The following is a 26,723-nucleotide window of genomic DNA, read 5'->3' as shown; positions in this document are numbered from 1 at the left end:
CATGCACACTATCAGAATGTCGAGCCCTGTGCCGGCTTGCATATCACACTAGTGTAAAAGTCTGTCACTGTTGTAGATATTGAAAATTCAGTACAGTGTGGCCTTAGGTTATGGTAGTTCCAAAGAATCCATCAAGTGTTAATTAAATGTTACTGTTAAGTAGCATTGGGCTAGTGTTGGTGGCAACACTAACCAGCATTTACAATGCAACGGTTTCGCCTTTGCAAAAGTTAGAGCTATTGGCATTGTAAATGACAATTTTTTTATTTATGTGTTGGTTTTGAAAACCGATAAATAAATGGAATTGCCATTTACAATGCCAATAGCTTAATCTCTCGCAAACAGTAAAAGCGATTAATAACTAACCACCTTCTTATCAAAGGACCAAAAACCCTGCCTTAAGTTGCAGTCATTAAAGAGCTTGCTGACAATTAGAAGCTCCCTGAGTGATGTGTGTTTTGTAGGGGTGTGTGTGTGTGTGTGTGCACGTGTGTATTGCTGACATGCAATGCTCACATTCAATTAGGAGCCCCCTGAGTGATGGTATGTGTGTTTGTAGGTGTGTGTGCGCGTGTGCACATGAGTATGCACATGTGCACTGGTGTGTGTGCATGATCATTGTGTGAATGAACGTTCACGTGTGTATGAATGTGCGCATGTGAGTGAGTGTGCATATGCATGGATCCACAAGGCATGAAAATGTATGTGCCACTCTAGTTCGTTGGTATGCAAGGATTTTTTCATTATGCCCTCTGAGGCAATCATGGACCAGAAACAATGTTTACTGCATGTGTGAGTGAAAGCAAGTGAATGTCAGAATGCATATGTTTGTATCTGTGGCAATGTGTTGAAAGTGGTGCGTGCATGTGTGAGGGTAAGTGTGTGAAAGAGAGAGATAGTGTGCAAAAGGCCTTGAAGGGCCGGTGTCAATATGCAACAAATGTCAGCAACTCATTCTCCTGCTCATCTATGCAATCATAAACCAAAATGTACGTGTGTGCATGTGCACTCGTGTAAGTGTGTGTCTGTGCGCATTTGTGGAAGAATGCACAAGTGTATTAGAGTTTGAATGTGTGAATAATGCGTACACCACTCTAGGTAGGTGGTCTGGCATATTCGGCCTCCCATTAACATACTCACTGAAGCAAACATAAACTAAACCAAATCTTGTGTGTGAGCTGTAGGGTCTGTTTCCCTTGCGAAAATAAGAGGTGTGAAGCAAATGACCACATGGGAGTCAACCCCGAGCTCCCAAAGTGTCATTGCCTGCAGGGGGATGAAATCAAATCGTGATGCCTATAAAATATAACAGCTTAATGTAACACAAGATAAGTAACCTAAAAATCACTTGACAAATATGACATTTGTGTTCAAACAAATTTAAACAGAATAGCAACACAAATATACAATTTAGACTGTAACGTAAGATAAACACACAAACATATAATGCTATAACGTAACATACTATAACATAATTATTGCAAAGAACGCGGTGCTTGGCAGGACATATGTGAATTACGTCACATAATTCGAAAAAACCCTCTGTCACAAACTGGCTGTGATGGTGAATGACATCATATGTTTTTTAATAATTAACCCACGGAGTGCTGAATTGCACATGTCACAACTGGCTCTACAGTCGTCTGCACATGTTTTGTATGTTAAAGGTCACTTATGTGGTACTAGCGGCTGGAGTAGCTGACACTAGCCCCTTCCCATTTAACACTGTCCGGTCTATGAGAAACGAGAGGGCTTTCATTCACAGCTGGTAGGGGAGGGGCCCTGGGGTCGCCGGGGGCTCGGTGTAGGGAAGGGGGAGCCGGACAGTGGGTCCGCGGCACCTGAGAAGGGAAAGAAAGAATAAGGAGCCGGGGGAGGGCGGGCGGGCGGGGAGGCACGAGGGGGTTTCGGTAGGGCGTGTTCGCCGCCCACATAGCAGCATAGGAGCCAGCCAGCTCACTTTGAGAGGCCGCCCCTCCCTGTCCCAAAGTTTGGTGCAGGAAAGTGAGGGCTGAGACTGGACCAGGGGCGAGGAAGGCTCAGACTGACGAGGGGCAGTGAGGGGATGAGCACGGAGAGGGGCAGTGAGAGGGCTGAGATCAGAGCAGGGCAGGAGGGGCTGAGATTTGACCAGGGAGCGAAGAAGGCTCAGACTGACGAGGGGCAGTAAAGAATTGAGTGTGGAGCTGAGCTGTGAGGGGCTGAGTATGGAGCAGGACAGTGGGAGGGCAGCGAGGGCTCTGAGGCTGGACCAGGGGAGCGAGGAAGGCTCGGAATGAAGAGCAGGGCAGTGAGGGAGGCAATATGGCACAGGGCAGTGACTGGGCTGAGTATGGAGCAGGTCAGTGAGAGGCTGACTGGACCTGGATGAGGGGGCCACTCCATAGGGGCAGTGGGGGTGTGTGTGGAGCTGAGTTTTGAGGGACCTGAGTCTGCAGCAGGGCAGTGAGTGGCGCAGTCTCGAGCATGGCAGTGAGGGGGCAGAGTATAAAACAAGGCTGTGATGGGTGAGCGTGGAACAGGGGGTAGTAGTTTTGAGGCGGTTTGGAAGTGAGGGGGCAAAGCTTTAGTTGGTAACTGAGGGGCACTCTGGTTGTATCCGGACAGTGAGGGTGAACACAGAGCAGGACAGTTAATGGGCGCTTGCATAATCAAGGGGGGCAGAGAGGACGGTGGCTGGGTCCCATGTAAATGTGATAAACCGGTTAAATGATTCGGCTCAGCGTGTACACAGGGTGTGTGGGGGCTGAGCCTGAAGCAGGGCAGTGAGGGAGCAGAGTTTTGAACAGGGCAGTGAGGAGGGCTGGGTCAGTGGCGGGGCAGTGCGGGGAGTATTGGGACAGTGCGGGTGCTGGGTCGTCTGCGGGCCGTTAAGTGAGGCTGATTTAGGAGCACGGCTAAGGGGGGCTGAGTAGGGACAGAGCGGCTAGATACTGAGCCCCAAGCAGGCTGGAAGTGAGAGATCTGCTGTAGCAGGCAGGGCAGTGGTACCTGGACTGGGCAGAGGCAGGAGAGACCGTGGGGCCTATTCGGAGCTCTGTGAAACTCTGCCCCTCCTCTGCTGGCCATGCCCCCCCCCCCACTCTACATCCTCACATAAAACCAAACCAAGTGTGTCTGCTGCGCCCCCTTCAGGCCCCCCCCTGCTTTGCTGAAGCCAACTTTCCCTGGCGCACCTTACTTTTTAGGTCTCGCCTGTCGATGCGCATGCGCATCGAGCAAGCGAGACTATGGGGGCTTATCCACTCTTTGTCCAACTTGCAAGGAATCGTGGCGATTCCTTGCAGTGCCCGTGACTTTTAAGCTCAATGCGCATTGAGCTTAAAAGCGCGTGCACATGCCCCCAGCCGCCTGCCTTGCCTACTCTCCCGCCCCCTCACTTCTTGATTGCACGGCCGCTAGGCCGTGCCTCCCCTACTCTCCTCCTCCTACTCTCCTCCCCTCGCCGTCTGTTCCCGCACTCCTCCCACACCCCCGCTCCGCCCCCTCGCCTGCCTGCCGCGTCGCATTTTTAGGTCTCGCCTGTCGATGCGCATGCGCATCGAGCAAGCGAGACTATGGGGGCTTATCCACTCTTTATCCAACTTGCAAGGAATCGTGGCGATTCCTTGCAGTGCCCGTGACTTTTAAGCTCAATGCGCATGCGCATTGAGCTTAAAAGCGCGTGCACATGCCCCCAGCCGCCTGCCTTGCCTACTCTCCCGCCCCCTCACTTCTTGATTGCACGGCCGCTAGGCCGTGCCTCCCCTTTTCTCCTCCTCCTACTCTCCTCCCCTCGCCGTCTGTTCCCGCACTCCTCCCACACCCCCGCTCCGCCCCCTCCCCTGCCTGCCATGTTGCGTCGCATTTCTCCTCCCCCCTCCCCACAGCTCCCCTCCTCCTACTCTCCTCCCCTCGCCGTCTGTTCCCGCACTCCTCCCACACTCCTCCCACACCCACCCTCCGCCCCCTCCCCTGCCTTCCATGTCGCGTCGCATTTCTCCTCCCCCCTCCCCACAGCAATGCCCTCCATTTTGACTCGCTGCCTCCTCCTTGTTACTAACTTGTTCTTTAATACCTTTGTTTCGCGATATTTGCGTCCAAGCCAAACATTTCTATTTTCACTGTGAGTAAAAGATGTTTCCCGCCCCTACTCGGTGACTAAAAATAATTACATCCGAGCGTGGGATCCTGGTGGATGCCGACCACTAAACCCCCAGGCTGTGTGGAATGCGGGTCTCTGTAGGGGTATATTGCATTTCACAAGGGACAGGATGAAAGTTGCCTTGATAATATCTTTTCAAAAAAATAGCAGGAAGCTGTTTTTGGACTCGTCACTGGCCCATCGCGTTCCAAATAACAGGGACAGTATATTACGTACAAGGTCTATGGATGCCCAAACCTTGGTTTCATCCTGGTGTTGGCAAAGTACGTTAGGCAGGATAGCAAAGCATTTTTGCTACTTCGCTGCCTAAAAACCTTGGCGCAAAGTTTGTGTCTGGTCTTCTGCCTCATAATTGATGTGCGTTCAAACGTAGTCATTTCAGGGGCTCGGTTGAAGGCTCGCCACTAGGTCATGCTGAGATCTGTAGGTCACAAACCGAATCCCACTGAGGCCGACTCAGCCTTCCATCCTTCAGAGGTCAGTAAATTGTATAACATTGCAATGGGTAATAAAAACATCGGTTATTCGCACTGTTAAGAAACGTCAGAGGTGTGCCATGGAGCGCTATCTAACCCCAAGTGATTAGTTTAATTATATCTGTTTTTAAAGGATGTATTATTATTTTTTACTTCTGCACAGTGCTAAAAGCAGTGCAAAAGTTAAAAAAATGTTATGACATGCGAAAGTCACGGAGCATAGAAATATTAATATTGGCGTGCAGTTCTAGATTTTTCTCTTGCTGTTTTAGATTTGTCCTATATGGAGAAAACCTTTCAGTATTAGGTAATTGGGTCTGTCCTAAACACAGTTTAACTTTATCACAAGTCTTATATTTTATTTTAAAAAACATAATAATGATACATAAATATATGTATACATGCAATTTTTCTGTCAACCTTCTTCCTCGTTTGTCTGTTCTCGAGGCATTCAGATTTTGCTTTCGCTTGCCACAGTCTGTAGCCTAGCTTCAGCTACTGGCTCTCTTCACCGCGATTGAGCCCACTTTGCTCTTGCACATATGCAAATACTTCTAAAAAGGAGTCCACTTCAGTCCCAGGTCCGGTAAACCCATACTGCCATAATTAATTAATTTATTTATTTTACTATTATTCACCCCTCTCCCCCAAAATTGTACCCGGACCTGCCTACGCCCCACGTGCTGTCCGTGCGCATTTAAACTTCACTGGACTGGTCCCTTCTACCTGCACCTCAAAGCTCTCGGGTCGTGGCATGTGTGTGGCCTGAACCTGCACACTTTCAAACGCCCCTGGAGGGCACTTGAATCCCCGCTGTGCTATCTCTGGTATTTGGGAGCTCCGCCCCCTGCATTACACTGATACCGCCAACCCTACCACACGTTAAAGCAACCCGATCATTCTCACCCCCCCCCCCCCCCCCCCCACCCCCAACCATCCCTACTGATCCGGTGACTATTACATAAAGGTAATTGCGAGAACTGCATGCTGTGTATGTCCACTTGGCTCCATTGGTTGCCGCTGAACCACACCACCGGTGTATGAAATCGCATTGTTGCATCTTTTAGACTACTCAGCAGGCCCTCTCGATTATTCTGACCGAATTGCCCCCTAGAGTGCATCTTTTGCTTATGCCACCTCCCTTCCCCCTTAGTCTCTGCTATTGTCTACTGTTTTCTTCTGTAACATTGTGCTCCTGAGCCCAATTACCTTGGCTGCTTCGTAACTCCTAAACTGAGCATCCGGCCATCCGAGAAACTGCCCCTCATGAGCGGTATCCCTGCACCCCAGCCTTCATGTGCCCCGCGTATGCATTATTTTACTATTATTCACCCCTCTCCCCCAAAATTGTACCCGGACCTGCCTACGCCCCACGTGCTGTCCGTGCGCATTTAAACTTCACTGGACTGGTCCCTTCTACCTGCACCTCAAAGCTCTCGGGTCGTGGCATGTGTGTGGCCTGAACCTGCACACTTTCAACTGCATGCTGTGTTTGTCCACTTGGCTCCATTGGTTGCCGCTGAACCACACCACCGGTGTATGAAATCGCATTGTTGCATCTTTTAGACTACTCAGCAGGCCCTCTCGATTATTCTGACCGAATTGCCCCCTAGAGTGCATCTTTTGCTTATGTTAAATGAGGATTAAGATGAAGAATGTGATTTTGTGGATAGCATATACCTCCCTTGAAGAACTGTTTTTCCAGATCCGTGAGGAGTTCCTCTCCTCAGTCTACAATATACAATCCTATATCATTTATCTGGAGCCACATCCACCACCACTTCCACCACATCCACCACCACTTCCATCACCACATCCACCACCACCACCACTACATCCACCACCACATCCACCACAACCACCACCCCAACCACCACCGCATCCACCACCACCACCGCATCCACCACCACCTCCACCATCACCACCACATCCACCACCACATCCACCATCACCTCCACATCCACCATGACATCCACCGCCACATCCACCACCGCATCCACCACCACCACCGCATCCACCACCACCACACCCACCACCACCACATCCACCACCACATCCACCACAACCACCACCCCATCCACCACCACATCCACCATCACCTCCACCACCACATCCACCACCATCACATCCACCACCGCCACATCCACCACCACCACCACATCCACCACCACCACTGCATCCACCACCACCACCACTGCATCCACCACCACCACCACTGCATCCACCACCACCACCACTGCATCCACCACCACCACCACTACATCCACCACCACATCCACCACCCCATCCACCACCACCACCGCATCCACCACCACCACTGCATCCACCACCACATCCACTGCATCCACCACCACCGCATCCACCACTACATCCACCACATCCACCATCACATCCACCACCACCACCACATCCACCATCACCTCCACCACCACTACCACCACCACATCCACCATCACCTCCACATCCACCATGAAATCCACCACCACCGCACCCACCACCACTACATCCACCACCACATCCACTACAACTACCACCCCATCCACCACCACATCCACTACAACTACCACCCCATCCACCACCGCATCCACCACCGCATCCACCACCACATCCACCACCACATCCACCACCACATCCACCACCACATCCACCACCACCACCACATCCACCACCGCCACATCCACCACCGCCACATCCACCACCGCCACATCCACCACCGCCACATCCACCACCGCCACATCCACCACCGCCACATCCACCACCGCCGCATCCACCACCACCGCATCCACCACCACCGCATCCACCACCACCGCATCCACCACCACCGCATCCACCACCACCGCATCCACCACCACCGCATCCACCACCACCGCATCCACCACCACCGCATCCACCACCACCGCATCCACCGCATCCACCACCACATCCACCACAACATCCACTGCATCCACCACATCCACCGTATCCACCACTTCCACCGCACCCACCACTTCCACCGCATCCACCACCACCGCATCCACCACCACCACATCCACCACCTCATCCACCACCTCATCCACCACCACATCCACCACCACATCCACCACCTCATCCACCACCTCATCCACCACCTCATCCACCACCGCATCCACCACATCCACCATCATCACTTCCACCACCACATCCACCACCACTTTCACCACATCCACAACCACCACATCCACCACCACCACATCCACCACCACCACCACCACCACCACATCCACATCCACCACCACATCCACATCCACCACCACATCCACCCCCACATCCACCACCATCACCACCACATCCACCATCACCACCACCACCACCACATCCACCACCACCATATTCCCCAGATCCACCACCACCACATCTATATGTGTGTGGCTGTGTGTGTGTGTGTAGGTGCAAATGCAATGTTCTTGGATTTTTGTCACAATAAAATACACTGAACATAATCTTCACAAAAGTTATTTACAAACGTTTAAGCTATTGCCATTATAAATTACAATAACTTTTATTTAAGTATTAATTATTTACAAAATTAAAAGCCATTGTTATTTGCAATATCAATACATCTAAGTCACGTAAATACAACACACATTGCATTACAAATGCTATAGGTGTCACATTTGCAAAAGTTAAAACTATTGACATTGCAACTGACAAAGCTATTAATTTTGCTACTTTCAAAACCAACACATAAATAAAAAAAGTGTCATTTACAATACCAATAGCTCAAACTTTCCTAATGCGAGACCTATTGCATTTCCAATGCTTGTTTTTTTGTTCAAGGTGGGTGGGGGGGGGGGGGGGGGGGTATTAGTATAAACTGCTCTCTCTCCTCTCTCCGCTCTCAGGCCCTCTCCACTCCCACTGTTGGCTCCTCTCAGAGGTCATTAGCAGCTGACGTTAAATAGATGAATACACATTCCCCCCCCCCCCCCCCCGCCTGTCTAACAAACCTCTCTTAATTAGGCGCCGACCCATTCTGATGTATGGGGGATGGTTAATGATTTAAGCAAAAACAAAAATTCTAAAAAAAAAAAAACTAGTTTCTCGACCCCCCCCCCCCCCCCCCCCTCTGTCTTTTGACTGCAGAGTGGGGGAGGCGTGTCTCCCGGCCATTAGGAGCGTGGCACGGAACAGGTAGGCCCCAAAATGTACCTTTCGGCGGGGGTGGTGCGCAGAGTAAGTCTCCCTCCCACCACAGTTCCATTTTCCCTCCCACCGCTGTTTATGGGGTGCATTGTGCCTTGTGGTTGTTTTGCAGATGCGTGTTTGTGTTCCTACCTCCCCGTCCTTCCGATACCTCAGGGCCCCACAGACAGCATCCAACTCCCACAAATTTAACTGAAAGTTCAATGTACCGGATGTGGAATCCTCGAGTGCTCGCCCTCATTTACTACAAGTCATTGAATACCGCAGACTCCCTCATTCTAGACGTGCCCCTCAATTAGCAAACTGTTGTTGGAAAAAAATGCACACACACGAAAATAATAATTATAACATATCCGCGGTAGGGGTCAGCCCTTTTGAAGTGCAAATTTTAGAAGGAGGGGCCGCAGCGTCTCCTGTGAAGGGAGGAAAGGTTAATTTAAGAGTCGGCCTTTGGTCCGGGAAGGGGTGCATATGTGCCCCTGGATAACGCTGATTTCAGACTTTCCAGAAATATCAGCAGATTTTGGAAATCCCTCAGATTTTCTGTTTTTGCCTGAATTTACATACACTGCCAGAGAATAAAGAAGGGTGGAAGAACCAATTTATCACAAGCATTAAGGACGGGGGGGGGGGGGGGGTTAACGGGCACACGGACAGCGGGGGATGGGGGGCGGGTTAACGGGCACACGGACAGCGGGAGGGGGGGGCAGGTTAACGGGCACACGGACAGCGGGAGGGGGGCGGGTTAACGGGCACACGGACAGCGGGAGGGGGGGCGGGAACATTCACAACACGAGGCAGCAACGAGACACACAAAGACGTAAAACAAACCGTTTAAAATATAAACAAAATGCTGCTTACCTGATCGCAAATAAAAACACCACCACTCCGGCTAAAGGCACTTCGAAAAAGACGAAAACAACACGGTAAAAAAAAAAAAAACACCCGCCCACCGCCGCAATGACGTGCTACAAGGGGCTGGATGAGAAAAAATCGCCAGAACGCCCACGAGTCGCCTCGCAGAATGATGGATGCCTCTCTCTTCCAATGGCTAGCCTCCATTTATGGAGCTAGCCAATGGAAGATCGAGGCGGGACAAAGCCCACATACTGTAAACAAAAAATTTTGCTTGCGCAAAATGCTGCTGCGCAGCTTTCTGCAGGCGAAACCTAAAAATGTCTGTCATTTGGCAGGACAGGATACGCATTGTCGATGTAAGGTTTTCCTATGATTCCACCGTCATTATATATGTCATTGTTTGATTGTGTGATATCTATGTTTGGCTTTTAATATTTTTCACTTTACTTTTCCAGATGAAGATCATTGTTGATGTTTAAAAGAGCATTAACGCGAAATAAGATTCTTGATCATTATGGAAATCGTTTTTTGAAGAAACGAGAAGATTGTGCAGTGCCACTCTGAAATATGTCTTCTATGCTAATTGTCTACAGTAACTGAAACATCCACTATGGGACCTCTGAGTATAATCTACACCTTTATTGTAAATATTTGTGATGTACAATAAATATTTGGATACCTAGGAATACAAAATGATGAACTTCTTGCTTGAAGTGGAAAATCTTGTACTTTTTCTAGTGTTCTAATTGTCTCTTGTTATCATCATCCCAGTTTTGTTTTAAGTCTTGAATGATCTGCTCCTGAGCTATATACCACAAGTATCTGTTTACCTTCTGCATAAAAACAGTGATGAAATGATGTGACACCGGATACCTTTACTTTAATGCTCTGACTTCTGTATTAATGTGAGTGCTTCTAGCCAGCTGTTTCCTTACTTGAACGTGGAGAAACTGTAAACATACATTATTCAGGGGAGGAGAGAGGCCCTCCACCCCTGAGCCCTGAAGAGATCCGAACAATTTCATAGTCGGAGAAAATAGCTCGAACTACCTGCAGTGAAAAGTATTTTCAGTGATCATTCAAATAAATGTTTTAAGAAAAGGAAACCAGTGAGTCACAAGGGTGTTTTTAAAGGCAGAAAAATGTTTTTTTCTTTTCTCCATAGTTGCAAGAACAAGCATTGTCAAAGCCACTAGCTCTTGACAATGTGAGGGCTGTTGACTTTGCTAAAAAAAAAAAAAAAAAAAACATTGACAATGTAGTATAGCAGCCTGATAGGGATGCCTTCAGAATCCAAAACGAAAGAAATAAGAGTGACGCTGTAGCAAACCAGTGGTAAAGCTATGGGCAGGGCTGTAAGCCCACTGTGTGTAAACAAAATGTCTGAAAGAGACCGCACATGTGCAGTCTAGCCAAGACTAAAGGCGAGACCTAAAAATGAATGTGTCCTTATGTAATGTAACTGGTGTTCACTGCATGCTCTGATTCCTTCAGGTCGAGTTTGCGCTATGTAAAACTGCTGAAATCAAAGAAGCCCACTGGTATTGAAGCCCAGGAGTCTGTGGAACACATTGCACCTAAATTTATATCAGTTTTTACTGCTAACGCAGTGCACAGTTTGTTGCTACTTGTATTGGGCCCGGCCACTGCCCTTGTTGCAATTCAGTGCTAATGGAGAGCAGAAGGAACATGACAAAGGAGACTCTATGACGTCCGAAAGTATCTGCCTACTATAGAAGGGAAAACTTCTGGGGAGGAGACCATGTGCCGCTTTAATAATAGCGAAGCGAGAGGAATCGCCTACTGGACATCTGGGCTGAATGCATGGGCTGAATGAGTGGAAATGCTTTTCCTACTTCACAATAAAAGGATCTGCCCCTCATTGGAGAAGAGACCAGTCTGCTGGAGGAGAGTGAGCATCCGTGATGACCACACACACTAACAAAAGGACAGAGTTTATTATTTGTCAGTGAGCGGCATGCGCCTGTGTCCCGCCCATAGGTGCTCTGCCGCAGGCGGTGGTCTGGTCCCGGAGAGCATTTGGGAGATGGTTTCATCTGGGTAGTGTGCATGGTTTGCAGATGCTCAGTTCCGAGCTCTGCGCAACTATATGTCCTGGAGTACAGCGCATTGGATTGGAGAGCAGTGACTGCAGAGTTGGATGAAGAAGTGGCATTTGAAGTGGGTGACAGCTCCATGTTTAATGCACTAACGCTACAGTGAAAACAGGCAACAGAGCAGGTATTTGTCCTGGTGTTGTAGGGCTGGGATGCTTGGGTAGGAGGGTGTTAGTTGTAAAGCAATTGTGTTCGGACAGCAGAGAAAATGATCCTTGATTTGCAAAGGGGACGGGGCGTGAGACTGAGTCTGTAAAATTGGTATATGGCAGATGGAGTGAAAACAGAAGCATTCACATTGGAGTGCTTGAACACAAAGAACAAGCATTTGCAATGCAATAGGTCTCGCATTATGAAAGTTTGAGCTATTGGTCTTGTAAATGAGTTTTTTTTATTTAGGTGTTGGTTTTGAAAATAGCTAAATTAATAGCTTTGTCATTTTCAATGCCAATAGTTATAACTTTCGCAAATGTGACACCTATAGCATTTGTAATGCAACATGTTTTGTATTTACGTGACTTAGATGTATTGATATTACAAATAACGGCTTTTAATTTTTAAAAATAATTAATACTTAAATAAAAGTGATTGTAATTTATAATGACAATAGCTTAAACTTTTGTAAATAACGTTTGTGAAGATTATGTTCAGTGTATTTTATTGTGATGAAAATCCAAGAACAGAAGTGAAATAACATATTTTTGTGACATTTGTAATAAAGCTTGAAACATTGAGAGAACATAATTGAACCAGTTGTTGTTGAATGGTTGCGCGGAGTGATGCTGTGATGGCGCGGAGTGGCGCTGAGTGATGCTGTGGTGGTGCTGAGTGATGCTGTGGTGGTGCTGAGTGATGCTGTGGTGGTGCTGAGTGATGCTGTGGTGGTGCTGAGTGATGCTGTGGTGGTGCTGAGTGATGCTGTGGTGGTGCTGAGTGCACTCTGAATCTGCACTCTGAATCTGCACTCTGCAACTGCACTCTGAATCTGCACTCTGCACTCACAATCTGCACTCACAATCTGCACCCACAATCTGCACCCACAATCTGCACTCTGCACCCACAATCTGCACTCTGCACCCCCAATCTGCACTCTGCACCCACAATCTGCACTCTGCACCCACAATCTGCACTCTGCACGCTGAATCTGCACTCTGAATCTGCACCTTGCTCTCAACATTTATTTTTCTATTTGGAAGGATAGAATTCCTAGTCTGCTCTGCTGTTAGAATTCCAGTTTACCATTGGTCGGTACGATTTTGGATCAACCCTGCATTCTTTGACCAACCCTGCCTATCTCATGCCTTTGATCCCGATGACTCCAAGAATATTTTATTTTAAAATCGATATGGTGGATTGCTATAAGTAGTTGCCCCTTCATAGTACAACATATTTTGTTGGTGCATAATTGCAAAAAAACGTAGCCTTCGCCAAGCACTTACTGATAGTCACAATGCAGTAACAACACTATAAATAAAATGTGTTACCATTACCAGTCTTTAAAACTGTCTCCTGACCTTGTAAGGATGAAAGGCAGTTTTGCACATGACCAAATTTCGCACACATACTTGGCAGGCACCATAGATGTCTGCAACATGTGCATTGACCACTAAGCTATGTTACCACCTACAACGCTAAGGGATGGTGTTGCATAAATATATTCTACTCAATGGCAATACTGTTTTATAAACTTCATTAGGAGTGTCTTTGTATAATGCAGGTTATTTAGTATATTTAGTGCTATTTTGGTTTAAGTGATACGTAAAGTCTGCTTAAATTACCATTGCAACATAAAATATTATATATATATATATATATATATATATATATTTGTACAGCCTTGATTTTTTTCCCGAATAGATTGTTCTAAGTAACGCCTCCCAAACGCTTTCTGACCTCTTCACAGCTCGGAGGCCTGTTATGATTTGTGTGCCAATGTTAGGTTTACTACTGAGTTTTACGAGAGAGCGCACATGTATATCCCATTAAATGTCAGGCTCTTTAATAAGCACTGCGCAAGGCTGTCCTTTTATGGGGCTGGCACGGTTAAGTGTTGGGTAATTTGGAGCCTGTTAAAGATTAACTGTGATGCGCGGACCTGTACAGATACAGAGCCCATGCATGGGAGAGCTGGTACAAGCCACACTGTGAAAAGCAGAAGGCCTCTCACTGTGTACAGCTAAGCCGGCAGGTGTCAGGTTCCTGCAGGAAAAAAACGATCCGTGTGCTCTTGTATTTTTCCTTTAGAACATTTTCGCAGGAAAAAGGCGGTGTGGTTAGAACCAGAAAGAGTGAGGCTAGTGTGAGACTGACCCACGCTCTTTACAGAACACCCGACCCTATCACCAAGAAGTAAGGTTTGATTGACAGCAAAGTGATGGGCATGTACCCGGTGCTGTGAATACGATACAGTCTCAAATCAGACAACAATGGATCCTGCGATATGCAATGTCTAATTTGCAATGACGTCAATGCTATCGAGGGAGTAAATTGACGTATACGTCTGTCTGGTTACAGATGCAAATTATACAATCCAGGCAGAGCCAATTTGAGAACACCGGGGTAGAGATGGGAGGAGGTCTGATGCCTAATACACTATGGTAAATGTTGCTACCTTCCAGGCAGGCAAGTATAGGCTATGTTCTCCTCTGGGGTGATGTAGTGAGGTTTAGCATCACCCTGGTCTGATGCCAGCAACAGAAAGAAAGGTTAACGTGTGAAACCGTGCGGCATAAACAGCGTAAAGAAGACAAACAAGACGTGCAGGGCGAGTGCCGGGCCGGCGAGAAAGGGCAGACTGCAAGAACCAATTCCGAGGCGCGCCTTCGGATTGGGTCGCGCGACGTCACGTGAGCTGTCTACGGTAGAAACTCACGCGTGCGACCCGATCCGAAGGCGCGCGTCGGAATCCGACGCCGCCATAGGGAATGCTGGGCGCGCGGCCAGCTCTTGTCTCCCTTCGTCGCGTTTTTCGGCTGAGACGCCGACTATAGTTCTCGCTGCGAGAACGCGCTTTCAGCACGTTCGTCGTAGCGAGACCTAAAAACATAGCTCCAAAAAGGAGAGCAGTGTATGATCACAAGTAAAAAAAAAAGAATAAGTTAAATCTACAGAATAACAATAACCCTCACTGTCTGTCTAAAACATTTAATCCCTTGGCTGCTGGGGTAATTTTCCTGCTGTGATTGGGGGCGGGGGGCGCGCAAAGCGCCCCGGTGCTCATGACGAGCTCAGCTAGTCATGAGCTACAGTGCTCCTGTGCTCATGACACCCGTTTCTTTAGAATGTTCGCACAGCAGGGGAATTATCCCAGCGTGCGAGCGTTGTAATGGCCATAACGAGCTGAGCTCGTCATCAGCACACGAGCACCGTGGCTGATGATGAGCTGAGCTCGTCATAAGCATGGGAGGGGTTAAAGGCATTTTAACCGGGGTTGCTTTCCGATCCTTCACTAGATCGCGACTAGTAGGCTGACAGGACCACACCCCGTGGTAAAATACAGGGTCTCCAGAAAACTATCCGTAATGGAGCATGTTTGACTAACTGAATTAATAAACAAAAAAGTTCTTTAAAAACAGGTAACAACCAAAACAGTAAGTGCACCACGCTATTTTCTTTATCACCCTTCACGACCCAGACGGAAAAAATAAATTTTTAAACTTGGGTCAATGGAAGGAAGAAAAAAAAACATGGGCCCTTAGTGAGGGGTCTGCCTAACACCTGTGTGGGTGCACCATCCCAATAAGCAATCTGACCCTTCAATGACGTTGATGCTTTTGAATCGTGTAAACATTTTCCAGTTGTGCAGAAGAAAAACAGCCACTGGAAGACCCCAGATGGTTCCGAAGGGACTCACACCTCGAACTATAATCTCATGACAAAAGTTATGTATATTTCTGTCCATATGTACCCTTTGTATGCTAGAGGTACTTCCACACTGACTTACCATTGAGGAACTGTTGTATCAAAAAGGATTCACAAATGGGGAAGTACAGGGCCTGCGTTGGGACCTCTCGTATGTCGCCTACAATTACTCTAAACTGAACACTAGTAACCTGCATGCTATACATAGCTCCCTCTTACATAACACTTGGTACCAACACATGACTCAGTCGGCTCCCAAGCATCAGCCAAGTCATCTTATTGTTGTTCGCTGATCCCACATGTAGTATGCGCAGATAGGCTTTACCCGTCCCACCTATACTTATGTAGGATAAGAGCCAAGATCCAACCCAGCAAGATAGAACCACACAGGGTAGTTGTAAACCTGACCCGATACAACACCAACCCAACAGCGTTTAACCTCTTCACTGAAGCCAATGATATCCAAACTGAGCTAAACAGGATGCGTAGGAAGGGCACCATAGAAGAAGATATCGTTTGGTCCAGAGACTTCCAGAGAAGAGATTATTGAATGTAGCAAACCCCCCAACTCCGTTCACCAACACATCCGCTCCAACATCCATCTGTGGACTGAGGATGGCCTTTAGTGTGTCTGGGGAGATCTTTAACAACAAGTGATCTCCCAACATGGAAGTCCTGTGTAGAGCAGTCCAGCTCAGCGATAAAAAGGGTAATGGGTCGCATGGGGGCGGTTTCAATAAAAGTTTAGCTAACCCATGTCAGGAAAACGTAGTGATCACATGCTCCCCATGCCGGACATCTGGATGCATTCACCACTGGCCCCACTGTCCATGCAGGTCAAGACCCACATGTAGTAATCACTGACCATTTATTTATGACCCTAAAGGCAACAACCAACATTACTCCCCATATATGGCTATTGCTGTTGTAATATCCATACTAATATAATAAAGAGAGAGCCCAAACCTTTGAGGCGGGTAATCTCAGGAACCACAGCACCAATCACAACACCCAATACAGCGTTGGAAAGGGCGGTTGCAGCAGAAGGACATAGGCTATGCAGACGCCCACCATATACATTTAAAAGGTAAAAGAACTGTGCCAGCAAAGTAGTCCCTTGTGGGCGTGTCTGCGTTGTGCTGTGGGCGTGTGCTGGAGGCGTGACAAATGCTGGGGGCGTGTGGCGTATGCAATGTTTCATATTGTGGGCTAATCCCACCCTGCTCCCTTTAAATACCCCTGCACCCCATAATCATAACCCACCCTTACTCCTTAAAATACTCCAACACCCTTAAACACTAACTCATCTTAACCCTATAAATATACCCTGTACCCCAAAACACAAACCTAGCCCTGAACCCTATAAATACCCCTGTATCTCAAAACCCAAAGCTACCCCTGAACCCTAAAAATACCCGTGTACCCCAAACCTAGCCCTGAACCCTAAAAATACCACTGTACCCCAAAACCCAAACCTACCCCTGAACCCTAAAATACCCCTGTACCCCAAAACCCAAACCTAGCCCTGAACCCTTAAAATACCACTGTACCCCAAAACCCAAACCTACCCCTGTACCCCAAAACCCAAACTTAGGTCTTAACCCTAAAAATAACCCTGTACCCCAAAACCCAAACCTACCCCATGAACCCTAAAATACCCCAAAACCCAAACCTACCCCTGAACCCTAAAATACCCCTGTACCCCAAAACCCAAACCTAGCCCTGAACCCTAAAATACCCCTGTACCCCAAAACCCAAACCTAGCCCTGAACCCTTAAAATACCACTGTACCCCAAAACCCAAACCTACCCCTGTACCCCAAAACCCAAACTTAGCCCTTAACCCTAAAAATAACCCTGTACCCCAAAACCCAAACCTACCCCATGAACCCTAAAATACCCCTGTACCCCAAAACCCAAACCTAGCCCTGAACCCTAAAAATTCCCCTGTACCCAAAACCCATACCTATCCCTAAACCCTAAAACTACCCCTGTACCCCATAACCATATCTGAACCATTAAAATACCCAAACACCCCAAAACATATGCCTCAGTACCCCAAAACATATACCCCTATACCCATATTTACCTTATCCAACCATTAAAAAAAATCATGCTTTTACCATTCATGCATTTACAACGAATTTTGTTGCAAAAGTATGCGTGGTAAAAGCATATAAAATGTAATGCCATGCGTTATAATGGCATTGCGGAGTCATGGTTCTTTCGTAATGAAAGTATGCGGAGTGATGGTAGGCGGAAAGAAAGTTGCGGAATAATGGGTGTTTACCCTCCCCCGGTAAGTACATTGGTGGCACGGCGGCCCACATCTCCAGCAACATACTCATATTTTTTCACCACCCATTTGAAAAATGCACAGGTCTCTCTCATTGATGGCCAGCACCGACATACACTTTTAGACACACCTCCCGCTACAAGTTCTAGAATTGCGAACTTTAGAGCTGGGGAGCTACGTTAGAATCTCGGCATCAGCTCAACATCCTGTGATTCCAGGCAAATCGCTTTGTCTCCCCGTGCCTACCACAAATGAATGTGTTCTTCTGTAATGTAAATTGTGCTCATGCCATGTTGTCGAGTTCGTGCTATATAATATTGCAAGGAAAAATAAAGTAGGGAAACTCGAGTTCACACACTACTGAACGCGCACTCTTAAGGGCATCAGCAGTGCACTGTGAATCGGAGCGTTTCACAGGCCTGTCACAGATAAGAAATGCTATCAAAACGAAATCCTACAAAACAATATACTACTGGCCGGCAGCAATTCATACCTGGACAACGTCAGGACGGGCTGCTAGTTGTATATAAAGAAACCTCAAACTCTATGTAAATGGAGACAGTCCTCAGACTTTGGGCCTGTAACTGTTCTCCTGGCCTTACTGTTAAATTAAACAAAATGTTACTGTTTGGCCAAGCACCTCTTGTCTTCTGTTTTTGGGGGGAGATTCGAAGTCTAGCAACCCTACTATTCCGCAGCTAAATGATGCGGACAGGGAGGCAGTCGCGGGCCCTATAACTGAACCTGACATAAGGAAGGTCAATAAGTGGTTTGTGCGATGGATATCGCCAGGTACTGCATCAGCAGAGTTTTACCATACATATGTGTCTCTGTTGACCTAGAGATTGATGGAAATGTGCACTGGAGCAATTATGGCTCTCCCAACACCACTAGGGAGACCCTGATAGGATCAGTACCAACATCATCTGAGGATGCACTCGATACGGTGTCCTATAGGCCACTTTTTATGCTTAATTTAGACTAAAAGGTCCTCATTAAGTATTGTCCAACCGTCTGCAGCCTCATCTACACAATTTATTTATTCTGATAAAATGGCGTATCCCTCAGCGTCACTCTTCTTACAACATTTGGAGATTGTATCATATACTCAATGAGACCTCAGATTAAGCTAACGGATGTAAATGTGTTGTTCATTGATATACACAGCATTTGACACCTTACATTGTTGAGGGGTACTTGAGGGCAGTTATGTGAACAATGAACCCGGGAGATGGATGGAATAAGTGGATTCATCTGCTCTGCTCTACTCTAAGGTGTGTTTTAGGGTGCAGACAGGCCAGTGCATATCAGAGGCATTGGCAAAAAAACTTAGGCACCAAGCAGGGTTCCCCCCTCCAATATTATTTGCCCTCACAATAAAACCTTTTGCTAGTATACTCCAAAATGAAGGGCCCGGGAGAGGTATCCCACTGCATGACGGGGAACATATTATCTTGCTTTATGCTGACGACATGCATCTGCGGGAGGTGGGTGTGCCATGGCATCCAACTTTTAGAAGAGCTGGGTAGGGTTTTCTGATGATGTATCAATTGGCAATACACATGCACTTTCCCCCATATGCCCAGGACAGCAGAGGCCACCAGCAGAGATGCAATGTTTGGCAATCAGGTGAGAACCAATGGTCATTTAAATAGTTGGGCATTAAAGTCTACCATGTGGATGCAGATATTGGAGTGACATCTGTTTGGAAGTTACTGAAGAGTAATGCATCATTCTGGCGCGCTCAAATTGTCCACCATGTCCACGATTACCCTGTCAAAAATTATCTTTCTACCTAGAGTAAGATATTACTTTGCCAACCTACCAATTCGGGTGCCACAGAGCTGGTTTTTATTATTATTTGTCTCACTCCAGAAACTGATCTGGGATGAGGGAACACCACAGTCTTGCTTGCTTATTCTTCAGCAAACTATGCGGTCTTGGGGGCTCAGAGTGCCGGACTATAAACCTGGGGGCCTATTAGCAAGAAATAGCGATATATATCGCTAAATGCGCTTAGCAGCTTTTTATTTTTTTTTATTGCTGCCTATCGCATTGATATTTTAGCAGAGAAAACATGCTATTAGCAACGTTTTTCTCCATTGTTCTAAAGTATCCAGCGATAGAGGCGAAATGCGAGAATATCGCTGGAAATCCAGCAATATTCTCGCATTAACACCAATGGGGGCTTAATCTGATAATACACCCCCCATTGACTATACAGGTAAGTCAATTTTTTAGCAGGCGTTAGATTATAGCGATAATCTCGCTTAGCGTGATTTTTTTTATCGCTTCGCCTGCCTTGATAATAGGCGATAGATGTGTCAGGGACTGTTTTCAGTTGCTATCAGTTTGGGTACGCCCTCTTTGCATGTCATGAGCGATAAATATCGCTGACATGCAAAGCGGGCCTAAAACCTGTAGCTATCGCCTAAAAGCTGTCGCTAACTGCTGTTGGCGACAGCTTGTTAATAGGGCGATAAAAATATCGCAGCTTTAGCGGAAAAACGTCCCGCTAAAGCGGCGATATTGCCCTTGCTAATATGCCCCTAAATTACTTGCCCATGTCATTGCAGTGTCTCACAAGAAGGACTGCAGGGCTGAGTGTGCTGGAATTGACAGAATTAGGAAGCCCACAAAGGGAGGGGACCCTGGTGGTACCTTTTTTGGGGGCAAATCTAGTCCCAGCTCGGAAACCGAAACTCCCTGCCATAAGCCTTTGCTGCTGGAAATGGCAGCGAGGAAGAGCTGAGGCGTATGTTTTAGGCACTGGTGCTGCCCTTAGTGGCATTCCAACATTGCGGGAGGATACTTTACAACCAGGCGTATGAGAGACAGGACAGCGACTGTGATTGAGAATCTAGGGGATCGTTATTCTGTAGGAGACTTTAGGGGTCTGGACAGCTTAGTAGCCAAAAATTGGCTACCTGGTGTACAAAGCTTGATGCATGGAGCAGTAGTAGAAGCAACACGTAATATGATTGGAGATCCGGGACTAGAGCCTTAGATGAAGGAATTGCTGCAGAGCATAATGACCTGAAATGGGCGCCGGCTGATTTGCTGGCTTCACAAGATGTTGGTCTGCTGAATGTTTGACAACCTCAAAGATTTTGGTCTGCTCAATGTCTGACAACCTGCAAGATGTTTGTCTACTCAATCTCTGACAACCTGCAAGATGTTGGTCTACTCTATCTCTGACAACCTGCAAGATGTTAGTTTACTTGATCTCTGACAACCTGCAAGATGTTGGTCTACTTGATCTCTGACAACCTGCAAGATGTTGGTCTACTCGATCTCTGACAACCTGCAAGATGTTGGTCTACTCGATCTCTGACAACCTGCAAGATGTTGGTCTACTCGATCTCTGACAACCTGCAAGATGTTGGTCTACTTGATCTCTGACAACCTGCAAGATGTTGGTCTACTCGATCTCTTACAACCTGCAAGATGTTGGTCTACTTGATCTCTGAGAACCTGCAAGATGTTGGTCTAGTTGATCTCTGACAACCTGCAAGATGTTGGTCTACTCGATCTCTTACAACCTGCAAGATGTTGGTCTACTCAATCTCTTACAACCTGCAAGATGTTGGTCTACTTAATCTCTTACAGCCTGCAAGATGTTGGTCTACTCAATCTCTTACAACCTGCAAGATGTTGGTCTACTCAATCTGCAAGGTGTTGGTCTATTCGATCTCTGATAACCTGCAAAGTGTTGGTCTATTCGATCTCTGACAACCTGCAAGGTGTTGGTCTATTCGATCTCTGACAACCTGCAAGGTGTTGGTCTATTCGATCTCTGACAATCTGCAAGATGTTGGTCTACTCGATCTCTGACAACCTGCAAGATGTTGGTCTACTCGATCTCTGACAACCTGCAAGATGTTGGTCTACTTGATCTCTGAGAACCTGCAAGATGTTGGTCTACTCGATCTCTTACAACCTGCAAGATGTTGGTCTACTCTATCTCTGACAACCTGCAAGATGTTGGTCTACTCGATCTCTGACAACCTGCAATATGTTGGTCTACTTGATCTCTGACAACCTGCAAGATGTTGGTCTACTTGATCTCTTACAACCTGCAAGATGTTGGTCTACTTGATCTCTGAGAACCTGCAAGATGTTGGTCTACTTGATCTCTGACAACCTGCAAGATGTTGGTCTACTCGATCTCTTACAACCTGCAAGATGTTGGTCTACTCGATCTCTGACAACCTGCAAGATGTTGGTCTACTCGATCTCTGACAACCTGCAAGATGTTGGTCTACTCGATCTCTGACAACCTGCAAGATGTTGGTCTACTTGATCTCTTACAACCTGCAAGATGTTTGTCTACTCAATCTCTTACAACCTGCAAGATGTTGGTCTATTCGATCTCTGTCAACCTGCAAGGTTTATACATTAAATAGGAGGGATTACTAGTTCAGCAGATCAGAGACGGGGAGTGGAAGCAGATTCTTCAGCGTACACACGGTTTCCAGGAACGCACGGGTTATGACTACACACAGTTTTTTATTTACACGCTACGTACTTCACACTCCATAGGCTGAATGTAATAATGCAGGGCACTGATCTGAGTTGTCTTAGATATGCTCTTGTTGATGCTGACTTAACACAGATGGTCTGGAACTGCCTTGATTACCTGCTTCTGGATACAAGTCATGTCCAACCTGGAAAGAACCCTAAATAGGCAGGATATGACCACAGCTGAAATCTGCCTGCTCGGTTTATATACTCAAAAGACCGCGAAGAAGGCTGGTTACAGATTTGTAGACATAGCTTCGAGTGAAGCCTGCAAGGACATTTCATTACACTGGAAGTCGCCTATTGGGCCTGCCTCATGTTAGGTGGAAGACATTTGTAGAGACATGGACAACGGCCACGTAGGTGGCTCTCAAAATAGAGGAATCTAGGCAGTGCTTAATTTGAGTGGGTGGTTTCTGGGTGCTAAGCACCGGCACTTAATCATCAACACCGGTGCTTTTCATGAGCAGCAGTTAAGGACGCATTCATTTATGGGGAGATTTGCCCAAAATCACAGGAGGTGAGGTGACGCAGAAACTCAAACCTGGTTCCCCAGCTTCGAAGTCAGCCGCTCTGGCCATGCGCCATATCCTCTCCCCACTTTTATGGTTCGATTTTAGGCAGCACTAACAGGAGCCTCGGCACTTTTATTTTTTTACAAACTAACCACTGAAGCTAGGCGCTTGAGTACAAAGCTACTTGTGTTACAATGGATGGAAGTAATTCTGGCCTTTACAGAAACTGAGGAGTAGGGTGCCCTTACCCTGATAAGAGGGCACCTCGAGTGAGGGACGATGCCCCTGTGCTTGGCATAAACTACGCACTGCCCTGTGGAAGCCTCGGACCCCACCCACAAATAAATAAAACCCCTCGTGTGAGTGTCGTTTAGATATTAAAAATATCCCATTCACTAATCAAGTAGTATACAAGGATCTGGCATTTTTAAACAGTTGCACATGTTGTTTAACAGTCATTTGTACTCCTATGCATGCTGATATTTTAGTCAGAGATGTAGTGAATTCGGTGCTGCTCTTAGATCAATGTGAGTAACAATATTAAGGACATATAAATGTGGATTATTACTATATCCAAATGAAAAGAATGATGATATGGGAGTCTACATTGCATTTTCTGTATAAAAACTTGTTAAAACAATATAAAAAATACTTTAATAACGCAGGCTTGGAGCTTCTGGGCAAAACTTTGAGGCCCGGCACTTAACTCTTTTTCAAATTAAGCACCATACTACTACTGGCTTTTTGGATGTATCTTTCTATTTCCGCTTAAGTGCTTGCATGGAACTGCAGAGGGACTCATTTACAACTGTAGCCCCACCTGTCTGCTCCTGCTGGTGCCCGCCCTTGTGTTTCACTAGTGATGCTAGCAAGGGCACATTGAAACTAGACATACTGCCTTTGCCAATGCTTTTTTGATGTGAGTTGGAGCTCTTGTTGTGCTACACCTTTCTTGGCTATGTAAGAAATGTCATCTTATTTTCAGTGCTAGGGTCTTAAAGTGGTATTGATTGGGCCACATGAAACCCGGGTAGATATTCGCTTGGAAGGGGGGACTGGAAGCTTTCAGCATGTTCCCAATATGTCTTTGCAGCCAGACAGCTGCACTATCTGTGACCCAAAAAGTAGGGCTCGAAAAGGATGCAATGGCAGTGGTGATGCCAGCCAATCGAAGATATTGTAAGGAACAAATGCTCTATGGGCGGGACAAACAAGACTGACAAGCTGGGATACCAATAAGAGGTAAGCGAATTTGAGTGACAAGGCAAGCCAACCTATGGTAAGCAGTGGGTGGGCTTCAAGACCCTCCATGTTCTTGGTAAGCCACAATAGACTCACAACACATGGGCTGTCTAGTAGGCCCGACCTAAAAAAAATGGAAAGAGCGAGAGAGACGTCTCTGTTAGAAATATTATTCACTTTGACTGACAAGAGGGCAGACAGTTCTGTGCACCGGCCTCAAGGCGCCTTGTCCTGGTCTGGGAACCTGTGGAGACCGCGGTTCTGAAGCCGCTTGTCAAAGAGACCCCTGCGCGCCTCAGAACTCCTGCATATTCTAGTTTTAAAGAACTTTCTTTTTATCATATCAGTTCCTGCCTGGCTCGAAAGAAATGTTAATTCTCGTCTTTCTTCTCCTGAGCCCCGCCGTCACCAGACCCCGGCCGAGCCGAGGAACAAAGGCCGCGCGGACCGGCCTGGAGCAGGGCCGGCTTCAAAGGGCCTCCGCCGCCGGTGGACCGCGGAGGGCCCTTTGAAGACGCGGCTCCAGAGTTCAAGAGGGAGGGAGGGCTGGCGGGAGATTAGGCCGGAGACGAGGGGAGCGTCTCTGCCTCGACGCAAAGCCGGTCTGCCTGAACTCGCATCTCTCACCTCTGTAAATGCAAGGTGTCCAGATGCCTCGGTGTAACCACGGACGCAAAGCTCCGGGACTGGCCTTTGCTTTTATAAATGACCCTCTTCAGGTGTGGTAATCCAATGGAAGCAACCAGGACAACAACTCCCAGAATGCAGTTTGTTGTTAAACAAAAAATCACAACAGGTGCTGTAACCCAGCCTGCAGGTACGTGCTTACAACTGTCTGGGGCTTTGTGGCATGTCCAAATGCAAGCATGTTTATTACACCTACGGTTGTTAATTTGTCAAGTGTTGCAAACTCACGGTGTCTCGGGGGAGTGTGTTAATGCTGCCCTTTGTTGTCTTTTAAACCGTTTTTTCCTTCCTGGTTGTAGTTTGTCTTTGTTCAGCCTAACCTCTAATAAAAGTTTTTGAAACAAGACAACGCCCGTGCTCCCATGGCTGCCTTCTGTCCTCTGCATTCCTGTGTCTGCTCAGGCCTAATTATGGAGTGTTCAGTGACCCTTGACCTGTCTGCAACAGAAGGCAAACCCTTAGGTGACGCATCCTCCTCTCCAATTCAGACATGGGGACGGCTACAGGGTCACCGTGACACCCTCCCTGGGGTGATGGATAGCGTCACGCGTCAAGAGCCACTCCAAGGCTTTTCCCACAGAGGGCAGATTCTCTTCCCTGGCACCACATTTCGGGAACCCCCTCCCCCCGGGATTGCGCCAAATCCCCTCCTATACTCAGTTTAGGAAATCGCTCAAAACATGGCTTTTTCCCCAGGCCTATAACTAGTTCCCTTCTGCCGCATCTGTCAACGCCTCTCTGCCTAAGTGCCAAGAAACCGCTGGTGAACGCGCGCTCAACAAATAATTTTATCATATCATGCTGAGAACTCACTCCCCTTCCACCACACACTGCTATTCCTCGCTCAGCTTCCCTCTACTTACAATCCAGGCGCTACTACCCCAAGGAGGATAGGGGACCACTCTGGCCAATGACAAAAGCACCGAAACATGTCCCACCTAGGACGCACTGCCATTTAGCATCCTTCCAACCAAGCACTCCCATAGGGCCACCCACCCACTAATGCGCTTGTGTTCTGAGTCAGCACTATTTAAATGGAAATCCAATATTGTAAATTTGACTCTAGTTAAGGCCTATTGTAGGAGAGTAGGATCTGCTTACTATGGTTACCCCCACTTTTTGCTGGTGTTTCACTGTTTCTTGACTTTAGTCTGGCTGGGGCCCTGCTATTCAGGACCCCAGCCTAGCTGCTTCCTCTCTAAATTGATTGCATGCACTTTAGGTACACTCCAGATTGGTTACTGGGTTTCCCTTGTGAGTCCCTAGTATATGGTACCTTAGGTACCCCAGAGGCCTACCAGGGGCTGAAGCATGTATTATGCCACCCCTGGGAAGACTTCCAAAATGGCACCACAGGTCTGCTACTGCAGCCTGGGTAAGGTGGTGCATGCACCCCTAACTAAGATATAGGTTACCTATAGCTACCTTTATTCACTGACACCTATAAGTCACTCATATGGCAGGCCTTATCAATCCTGAAGGCAGAGTGCTCGGTTTCGTGTGAGAGGGTGCCCATGCATAAGCAGAACCCCTATGCAGCTTTCGGAATCTATTCTCTGAGGCTGTTCTGTGATGCAGCCAGATCATATACTCTTAAGTGCATTATAACCTCATGGTTAATGCTAACTTTGGAATGGCTGCATGGAAACATGTCATGCTTGGTGTCAAACACTTTGGAATCCTACCCCCCCGCCAGTCCTGGCGGCGGCGGTAGAATTCCACCCTTCTACAGGGAGAGACATGTACACACTGACCTAACCGGTAATAGTTTAAAAGAGCCCTAGCATCACAAAATAGATGCTGCAGCCACAGGCACGAGTCTGACCTCCTGCTGCTGGACGAAACT

At 47.3% G+C, this 26,723-nt stretch overlaps 1 protein-coding gene across 2 annotated transcripts in view; it reads left to right on the top strand.

Moving 5' to 3' along the window:
- The window catches only part of LOC147698968 (uncharacterized), an 82,526-nt gene extending 70,038 nt beyond the window's left edge, over positions 1-12,488 (top strand). For both annotated transcript variants that reach the window (XM_086935547.1, XM_086935548.1), the window contains exon 5: positions 10,095-12,488. In XM_086935547.1, the coding sequence (XP_086791673.1) occupies positions 10,095-10,118 (24 nt within the window). In that variant the 3' untranslated portion in view covers positions 10,119-12,488. The remainder of the gene's footprint in view (positions 1-10,094) is intronic.
- The last annotated feature ends 14,235 nt before the right edge of the window (positions 12,489-26,723 follow it).

The sequence above is a fragment of the Lissotriton vulgaris genome, chromosome 8 (genome assembly GCF_964263255.1).
Source record: "Lissotriton vulgaris chromosome 8, aLisVul1.2, whole genome shotgun sequence".
NCBI classification, from domain to species: domain Eukaryota; kingdom Metazoa; phylum Chordata; class Amphibia; order Caudata; family Salamandridae; genus Lissotriton; species Lissotriton vulgaris.
This window is presented reverse-complemented; position numbering and strand designations above follow the sequence as displayed.